The sequence below is a fragment of the Ascaphus truei genome, chromosome 3 (genome assembly GCF_040206685.1).
Source record: "Ascaphus truei isolate aAscTru1 chromosome 3, aAscTru1.hap1, whole genome shotgun sequence".
In the NCBI taxonomy this organism is placed as follows: domain Eukaryota; kingdom Metazoa; phylum Chordata; class Amphibia; order Anura; family Ascaphidae; genus Ascaphus; species Ascaphus truei.
The window spans coordinates 223,350,686-223,360,837 of record NC_134485.1 but is presented as its reverse complement, the minus strand read 5'-3'; the positions used below and the strand labels follow the sequence as shown (position 1 = coordinate 223,360,837).

At 41.5% G+C, this 10,152-nt stretch overlaps 1 protein-coding gene across 2 annotated transcripts; it reads right to left on the bottom strand.

The window, feature by feature from the left end:
* Nucleotides 1-2,430: 2,430 nt before the first annotated feature.
* Nucleotides 2,431-10,102, bottom strand: TRAPPC2 (trafficking protein particle complex subunit 2). Of its 2 annotated transcripts, XM_075590211.1 has the most exons (6): nucleotides 9,970-10,084; nucleotides 9,756-9,828; nucleotides 9,457-9,570; nucleotides 8,131-8,274; nucleotides 4,697-4,783; nucleotides 2,431-3,165 (listed from the first exon to the last, which is right to left on the bottom strand). In XM_075590211.1, exons 3-6 carry the CDS (start codon nucleotides 9,547-9,549, stop codon nucleotides 3,067-3,069), a joined length of 423 nt encoding a protein of 140 aa, XP_075446326.1. In that variant the 5' UTR covers nucleotides 9,550-9,570; nucleotides 9,756-9,828; nucleotides 9,970-10,084; the 3' UTR covers nucleotides 2,431-3,066. The 2 variants fall into 2 exon arrangements, with proteins under 2 accessions (XP_075446326.1, XP_075446325.1); XM_075590210.1 differs by lacking the exon at nucleotides 9,756-9,828 and having other exon boundaries at nucleotides 9,970-10,102.
* Between the last annotated feature and the right edge of the window lie 50 nt (nucleotides 10,103-10,152).

Here is a 10,152-nt window from a genome sequence, read left to right as displayed (position 1 = left end):
ATTATAAAGTAAAAATGTAATTTAGTGAAAAAAAAAATTCTCATAGTACAGAACTGATGTATTTAAAAAAAAAAAACGTAAGCTATTGTTTGGACTGTAGCTTTAATAGCGTTGCATTAGAACTAGGTTCAAGAAATGCTGCTTTAAGTGAAACTACCTTGCTGATTCCCGAAGGTAAATTATCAGTACTGTTTTGTGAAGGAAGATGTAGACACAGTTTTAAATGTGCTGCTTTTATATTAAACTAGCAATCCCCCACCCCCACATACATTACTTTCGTTGAGTGTAAATTGACATTGAAAATACCACCACACAGGCCATAGATAACCCAGAGATTATTTCGCTCTCTACAATATAGCCTCACTGAATCAGTGAGGCACAGTACAGAAGGCTAGTCTTGCGTAGGACACAGAGTTCTGGCAGCTGTATTGGTCCTGGCGAACGCCAACGTACTAAACTAGTGGGTTTTAACCCACGCCATGTGGAACCTGGAAGTTTCCTCAAATTAAATAGTAGTTGTGGACATTGATTCAGCATAATTTTTTATTTTTGCCATGTTTTGTATGGAATTATTCCATGAGATTAATACATGTTCTCCTGTAATGTTACAAATTATATGTAGTAAATTGTGTGGTTCTATAAAGTATAATCCTGACTGATTTCTTTTTGCGCATCTGGTGATCTCGTCCTGTTACAGAAGGGTACTGGAAATATCTGAAGTAATTACCGGTTTTACCTGATGATTAGAAGATATATTTATTTGATTTGAAAAGTACACACTTGCCTGTCGTGTGGAACGGTGCAGGAGAGGGGGGTGGGGAGAGGCCAGGAGGCAACAAGAGGCCCGAATCCAAAGCTGACCGGACTCCCTCACAGCCACCGCCAGGACATTGAGGGAGAGAGCAGCGTGGGAGGGTGTCAGGCAGGCCCAATGTATGCGTGTATTTGTATTGGGGGGGTAGGTAGTGTGTATGTATTGGGGTGGGTAAGTATACGGGCATGGGGGTTATTGTGTGTGAGGGGGAGTAAATAAATACACAGGACCAAGCATATATTGAGTTGTTTTACAATGACAACACTTTTGCACAGAAAAACAATGAAAACAAAAAGGGACTTAGTGAGATGCATTTTATTCCTCCACATTTTTTCCTTTCCCTAATTCTGATTGACGTTTGTATGTTAATGCTTATACAGTATATACCTATTAGTGTGTGTACAGTATGTGTTTGTGGGGGTGTAATATTCATGCATGTCTTGCAGCTCCTGGAATATTTTGGACTTTTTTTTTAATATATAAAATGGCTCTTCCTTGAAAAGGTTGCAGACCCCTGCTCTAGACAGTGCTAATAAACACAATATGCTCCCGAATTCTTAGTGCTGCCAGATATCTAGCAACTGGGGAAAAAATATATACTCCCCCCTCGATTTGATCCTGTCATGAACAGGATTTGGTTTGTGACGTCAATGGAGAACATGAATAGTAACCTCCGGGGCAGATGAAAGACACCATTATGCTTGGGAGCCCGAGTGTTTTATAACAATACACCTCTCTGAACTTTTGTTCTTGTCTACTTTGGTAATGGTAAATATTCCTATTACTCATTCATTGTTTGGGTACATTCAAACTTTAGATCAGTTGATGAAATTCTTGTAGAATTTAGGTGAACCTCTTCATTCTCTCCCCCTTTTGCAAGTTTGTTGCTACTGTTTTCTGTTATCTTTAAAATGTCCTCTTTCAAAACTTGTCTTTTATAAAAAACAATCCTTACTAGAGCACTAGTTATGTTATTTTAAAAACATAGGCGAGGTGGGCTGGGCTTTTGAAAAGTCACGTTTTTAAATGGTTCCAGAATCCCATTTATTAAGTGTTGCACTCTCAGAAGGTTGGAAACCATTGTACGAGGCCGCAAAATATATTTATACATATTGTAGTACATGAACATCCAGAGAAAAGTTTAAAGCTATGTTAAAATATAGATGCTTTAAAAGAAAAAAAATTTGGATGTTCAGTCTGTCCCGTATTTTCATGTTTGACTATTGTAGAAGGGGAGGAAGTCAGAATCAGCCCGATAACATATGGTATAGTACATGATCTATCAAGACCACATATTTCAGATATAATGACTTAAAGAAATATCTAGAGCATTTGTTTTGCATCAAGCCACAATGCAGATTCAGAAACGGTTCAACCTGGTGAATCGAAAAGGACAAAAACAGTAAATGGGTTGCTGGCTGTACAAAATGTTTAAGGCAGCAAGATAAAAACATAAGTGATAACCCTGTATATAAAAGTACACGTCTCACCTTTATAAAAGTTGCAAACACACCACTACACTAATATAATCTAAAGGCTGTTTTCAGAATAGTTATAGACAGTTCTCTTCTAAGAATCATTACACTGAGTCATCTCTAAAAAGACAACACGCAACAAATGTTTCACTTTTTCGGTTTATTGTCAAAAGAAGTGAAGTTGGTGCCTTTAACCATAGTAATAAAAGAATGCAGAAACAAGACCGCAATCTACATTCATACTCGCATGCAACAATCCTATTCACACTAGTAATTTATGAAGTAATTCAAATGGAGTTTTTAGGTGGTCATTGAAAAGGGACGGAAGGTACTGTATATACCATTTTAGCAAGCTACAGTACATTAAAAAACACTTAAAAGCAGGTATTCAGAATAGACTTGTGGACCTACAGTTGCATAGAGGTCCATGCAAGAAAGATGTTAAATGCAGAGGCCCGGGCTAACTGCCTATGCGTGATTTACATAGTATGTCATATCATTTACACAATGCAATCAGTCAGCTCTCATCGAACCTCTACACAGAGTCATGCAATGTTTTATAGGATGTGTATACAATACATTTATGGTACAGCCTTCACTTTTAATAAAATCACTGGATTTGAGCCAGAAACCCGCAAGGTCCATGGCCCTGATAACAAACCTCTCTACCTGCAGTGAATCTCATGTCGTTCTGCCTTACACAGGATCAGCAGTAAAGTCAGTATCAAAGTCAATGATCATGCTGCAAAGTTACAGCTTCACCGCTCCACTGTCCAATCAGCTTAGCAGATGTTTCTTGCCAAGAAACTGTATCTTTCTATCAAAGGCAGTTGATCGTATGTGAGAATTTGGTTCGTAGAATGGGTTCATTGCAAACTGAGGAAAGACACATTAAGAATAGATTAACTTGATATTAAACATGCATACTCCTAAAAGAACTATCAAACCACAAATGGAATTTACATGGTTAGCAAATTATTGAGCAATGAATAGTAGATCGGTATTTGGTCAAATCCAGATAGTTTGACAGTTCATGTAATTACAGGGGCATAATAGACCTGCTAAAAACATTGGGGGTTTTTTTGTGTGTATTATGATACCTGCAGAATATTTTTAACCGGAGACAGAGGCAGTAAATACTACATGTCTCAGCACCTTTTAGCTGGAGAATGGGGCTGAAAATAATGCTGTATTCACTTAGAAAGAACATGTTTTCAGTCTCAGTTTGCATGATGGCAGGTTGCTTATTACTAAACCTGTGCAGTATCTAGCTACTGTAAGTCTCTCCTAACCATGAGGTTTGTAATTCCCCTAATGCTGAAAATGGAGAATAACAATGTATACCACTAAACATAGTACATAATGCCCAGCTTGTGCTGCTGGGATTTGATACATTAGCGCAGCGGTGCGCAAACTGTGGGGCGCGACACTGCCGACGGGGGGCGCGGGGTTTACAGAGGCTCCGCGCGCTTCCCGAAGGCACTTAAATTAAGTGCCGGGGGAGCTGCAGGGCCTCTGTAAACCTTACTTACCGTGGCTTCCTCCCTGCGTCGCCATGGCAACGCGGCGTCAAAATGACGCTGCGAGGTCATGTGACGTCGACGTCATTACGCCGGAGCGCGGGTAAGTTGGGGTTGGGGGGCGCGCGGGAATGAGGGGACAGCCGGCAGGGGGGCGCAGGGAAAAAAGTTTGCGCCCCCCTGCATTAGCGCATGGTTTCCCTGAGGGGAATGGGACCTATGGCCGCGACCAAACCGCTCCTGGTGCTCCGCCGCCAAGACTACTCACCACTTGACATTTGCCCGCGACCCTGACGCCATGTTTAACTGTCCCATATCGCGCGGCCACCGCTCATGCCAATGTCCCGGGCGACCGCCGCTCCTACACAAGACATTCACACGAGAGGCGGCCACACGATATGGGACATTTAAACATGGCGTTGGCATGCACGTGGCCAAATTTCAAGCGGCAAGGTGCCCCTGTGAGTTGTGGTGGCGGCGGCGGCGACGACGGAGCGCTACGGGCAGTTTGGTTGCAGCCAAAAGGGCCACTGCCAAACATCCTAGGCTGCTGGGTAATGCAGCCAATCAGGAGGTGGTGTCAGGAGCCTGGAGGTGTGGCCAAGTGGAGGAAGAAGAAGCATGGGCCAGAGGTGTGGGTATTTATTTGTTCTGCCCTGTTGAGTGTTTCTCCTATGATGGTGCCTGTCTTTGCCCCTTCTGTCCTGTGACTCAGACAGAGAAAAGGTGGAACATGACTACATTAGTGTAAAGACAGACATGAGCAGATTTATCCCTGCGCTGCTGTTCTCATCCACACATACTGTAATGAATACACAAACTCCATGTCTCGAAGAAAGCCAAAGGGTTAATATGCTCTTTAGCCTCACAGCTATAAGATCACCTACCTTGATGTATAAATCGTATGCTTCGTTGAAAAAGTTTTTGATGCCGTCTTCTTGCCGTACATCATGCAGCATAATGAATCTCATATGTAATGACAGCTAAGGAAACCGCAAGCCAAATAAGATATTTGACAGTAACATTATGCAAAGATGGGAAGAATGAGAAATATGGATCAGTACATTTTTGTGGAGTAAACATATAGAAGTTCCCAATCTGCTGTGTCCTAAGAGCAAGATGTCTCAACACTGATTGCATTGAATAATATATTCCTCTTCTATGTAAAGCATCTTCATTTTCAGGAATTCATCATTCAGGCTCCAAAGTTTACCTTTTTGATAAGACATTCCTAAGGGAGCAGTCTGATTATAGGCATTACTGAAACATGGTAGGATAAAACTCATGACTGGGCAGTTAGTTCCCATTTTCGGAGGGATCGAGCAAATCGAAGAAGAGGTGGTGGAGTATGTTTATATGTAAAACCTCATCCCTTATAATAGGTTTCAAATCCATTTTATGAAGGGAATGATGAAAATGTAGAGACCTGGTGGATAGAAATTAGCAGTGGAGGCAAAAGCATAAAGAAAATGTTTGTAGGGATATGCTATAAATCACCAAATGTCTGTGAGAGATTGAGGAAACCAAAATTTACATAAGCCTATAACATATTTTATCTTTAACTGTTTATGCAATGTCTTTATATATAATGTAGAACACTGTTCACTTAATGTAACCATATATTTGTAACCCTGTATTTCTCATCATAACTCTGTGCCCAGGATATACTTGAAAACGAGCGGTAACTCTCAATGTATTACTTCTTGGTAAAACATTTTTATAAATAATGCTTTTGCCAATGGAGAAGGCATCAAAACCAGGTCATGTTTCCATAATGGTCGATTTTAATTATCTAGACACACCAGGGCAATGATATTTGATTACAACTAAAGGCAACAGGTTGAGAATCCTTGATGGAGAAGGATTTAGGAGTGCTTGTAGACAGCAGGCTTAGCAATAGTGCCCAATGTCAGGCAGTAGCTGCAAAGACAAATAAGATCTTATTTTGCATTAAATGGGGAATGGATGGAAGGGAAGTAAGCATAATTATGCCTCTGTATAAAGCCTTTATAAGACCACACCTTAAATATAGGAGTACAGTTTTGGGCACCACGCTATAAAAAAAGAAATTATGGAACTTGAAAAAGTGCAGAGAAGAGCCACCATCTTAATAAAGGGGATGGAAAATCTGACTTGAGGAGATTTGTTTACATTAGAAAAGAAGCATCTACAAGGGGATATGATATCTGTATATAAATATTTAGGGACAAGGCAGCTTTCAAAAGAACTATTCATCCCAAGGGCAGTACAAATGACACGCTGTTATCACTTGATGTTGGCGGAAAGAAGATTTAACCAGAAACAAAGGAAAGGGCTCTTTACCGTAAGGGGAGTTATAACGTGGAATTCATCACCCATGGAGACGGTGATGGCAGATTGTGACAGGGAAGGAAGGGGTTAAACTTATTTGCTATGCATTACTGTGTTTGCCCTGTCCCAGCCATTTTTATTCCCCATTTGCAGGCCATTCCCTGCCTGCAAGGGTAAAAGACCAAGATGCATTGCTTGCCATACCCTCTAACCGACACATGATGGCAGTCTAGCAGCTGGCATTCCAATGAGAAATACTAATTCTAGAACGAAAGCACCCAAAAACCTGATTTTTGAGGTGCAAGTACAGTAAGACACCACATGCACCTACATATAAAAATTACAGTTATAACACAAACGTAACATGTTGTTTTAATAAAGTGTGTAAAAACTGCAGACCTTAAATGTAAGGCAGGCGATATTTTTTGCAAGTCCAAGCAGGAATTCCGTGGACATACAGCTGTGAGATGGGTGAATGAGCTGGGGTATTTTATGACGGAGCCTCAAAGGGATCTAGCTGATTAGCATCTCCCTGTCTAAAAGAGTGTCAGTAATGAAAAGACCCAGAAACCCATAATATATACACGGCCGGCATTCTGAGGTATCACAGATGACAGGCTATTGACATCTTTGGGTCAAAAATCAGACTCAGTGGTGCCAATGTATGGGTGTATCCAAGGTATGCTAAGTGGCATGGGTGTTAACCTGACCAATGCGCCCTGCCCACCGGACAGCCCTTCTGACCGGACTTATGAACTGTGGGAAACCGGACTATTGGTGGGTTAAATTGTTCCCACAAGATGATTGGATCCACATGTTAAAGATAGCTTTGGCCAGTATATAACTGTGATTCCCCAGGTATCCCCAGTGTGATTCCTGAATTTTGATCCATGATGTAAAGATGCAAGACTTTGTTCCAGCACAGCGGCAACTGGTCCAGGAGTGAAGGGGTTAATAACAACGTAACCAAGGATTTGCCCCAAACTTCGGAATTCGTTAGCCCTGGTGACTCTGGAACAAACTCTAACGAAGTTCCACGAAATACTTTGAGGTGGCTGAGATATCAGATCAGCAACTTGTGATCTGGCCACAGAACCTTTAAACCAAGGCTGCATTTCTTGCACTTGCAAGCAAAGGACAATTTATTTTGTTCCCTTATCCCAGTAAGTGTTGTTTTAAGTGTATTCTACAGATGTCGTGTGTTTGTCTATTAAGGAAATAAATCACAATTTATTTTGCAACTTGTTCTGTTCCATCAAGTACCCAGAAATATAAATGTGTTGATAAAGTTGGTGTCCATCGTGACACAGATACAATTGATAGACTAGACACAGTGACATACTGACATCTCCGCCCACCACCTCCTCTCCTCACTGAGCTGCGCAGTGACACAGAAACAAAGTGATATACTGACATCTCCGCCCACCACCTGCTCTCCTCACTGAGCTGCGCAGTGACACAGAAACACAGTGACATACTGACATCTCCACCCCCCACCTGCTCTCCTCACTGAGCTGCGCAGTGGTGACTTGACCCATCAGTCATCACTGTGCACAGCACAGGCACTAGGAGGGGGTGACATTTTAGGCACGCAGGATTTTTCCACACACATCTTAATTCGATATGAAAATAGCAATCAAAATTCAGTGTCCTACAAATAGTTATAATTTAAAATTAAGCAAACATAGATCCACGTGATTATTTGGACAAGTCTAACTGTTGCAACAATGTTCTACTTAATTAGGAAATTCAACTAATAGCATAATGTATATATTTTACCTGGCACAGCTGATCTTCAAAATGTTAGATTTTTTTTATTGCTTCCTAAAAACAAAACGTACCCTTAGTATACTGCATCAAGAGACACATGACAACATGTTAATTATCAGAGACAATATAAACTGCATGTTTGACATGTGACCTGTTCCATACCAACAGTTTAAGTAATACATGTGTGTGTGAGGTACAGAAGTGGCAGCAAATGTGGCCCATGTCAACAAAAAAGGATATGCCCTGCAGTCACAAAAGCCGAGACAAACCATTCATTGAACTTGTCAACTGTCTTGAGGTACATGTTGTTAGATAGCCACATGTTCTCATCAACCAAGTCAAGGGCAGCATGCGCTATGAACTGGTTCAGATGGCGGTGATCATCCTATTGGACAAGAACACAAAAAGTTATAACTCCACAGGACCACGCTCCTCCTCATTCACTATTCCGCAAGTGAATTACAGATCCTTCAGACCTGAAGGACACAGGAAACACAAAAGTTAACCTTCTCAATATTTTTACACCCGTAGATGCTCAAAAGTCGGACACATCTACATAACAAAGTAGTCAAATATCTTAGATGTCAAGGGTTTTTCCCAGCACCTTTATTTGAAAATTCAGCAGTTAAGGGGTGAAATAATAGAGACATTCTATTCAATAGATGAACAATGGGGCAGATTCCGTAACCTCTAGTATTGGCTATTGTACTGCGACCCCATATTAAAGCAGCAATCCCCCTCCAGAAGCCTATATGAGCTTAACTCATATAAATACAACAACAAAAACAAAGAAGCCCAAAGCTATATCCAATATGACAAGAAAACACAGTGAAAAAACTATATATCTCTTGAAAAAGGGTCATTTAGTTAAACCCTTTGGCCAAAGCATTTTAAGCCTGCTAGCCACATCAAGGCATGATGTGGTTATTTGTTATATACATGTGGTCATTGGACCAAACTTAAAATTGGAATTGAATTTGTGTTGGTTTCTTTAAGTGTTTGCTTCCACTCCCATGGTCAGTAAGTACCATTGAGAATTGTCTGGTCATTAATCCACACTCCGTAGAATTAAACCACCATACGTTCTGCAACAATCTGTGTAGAATAGCATATATTGCACCTAGCGCACACCTGCTGCACAGGAGGTGCATGCACACCAATTGTTTTTCTAAAAAATAAAGTGTTGTCTTGGATTAATTACAAACATAAGTGAACAGAATACTGAATGCAGTACATGAAGTCATTCACTAAAGTATATTTAACCCGCAAACCCTTCATTGACACAGGCTGCAAGAAATTACTTCTTATGCCTGTAATATAGTGCACTATGCGCATTGCAGGGTGTGAGGCTGCCGATGCTATACTTGAGAAACGCGCGCACACGGCCGTGAGCGTTGCCGCAGCAGATCTGTGAAAATACAAGAAATTTGCCGAGCCAATCACAGCGCGACCTAACGCTGTGACGTCACAGCCACGCCCGTCACCGCTTGCGCTATAGCAACTAAACCTGCACCAGCGCTTACTATATAACAAGCCTCACTGCCAACATATTTTAGGAGCCAAATACCTTGGACTCGGTTTTTCCGGGTGGCAGAAATTCCATCTCAAACACTGGATTGTCATGGTGACCCACAATCACGAAATAGAAACTGCCTGACATGGTGTCTTCAAAATGCAAATCCTTAAATCAGAAGACAAAAAAAGGACTTATTGTAATGACATTTTCTATATTCATTGCCAGCTTCGCACACCGATGAATGATCCCAACCTCCACTGATCCATGTCTTCACAGCCTGTAAACAACATGCCCCAAATGCCCATAAAATGTCCCAGAGTCAGAGGAAGGTACACATGGCAGATCCAGACCTTGGGAGATGACACAGCAGGGGACTGATACACGTTACCGGAACTTGAAGTCACAGATTGATGTCGCTTGAAGCTGACAGTGAGACAAGAAGAAACTCTGCACAGTTATCATTCAATTCACTGTAATGAGACTTCGAATGACATTCATTCATGTAACACTTTAATGCTTACTGTGCTTGGTAGATTAAAGTTTTATTTGTTGACTTGTTCTTACCTGTCCCGGACTCCGCACTACAGCACATCCACACTCCTCTCAGAGCCGCCGCGCCAAAGTGACGTACCGGAGCCTGCGTCCAATCACTTCCACTCCAGCTTCTCTCACAGTGGTGTTTATCCCGCAGCGAGGCTTGGAATGCGGAAGTGTTCGTGAGCTGTCAGGAGGCGAGAGCAACGCTGT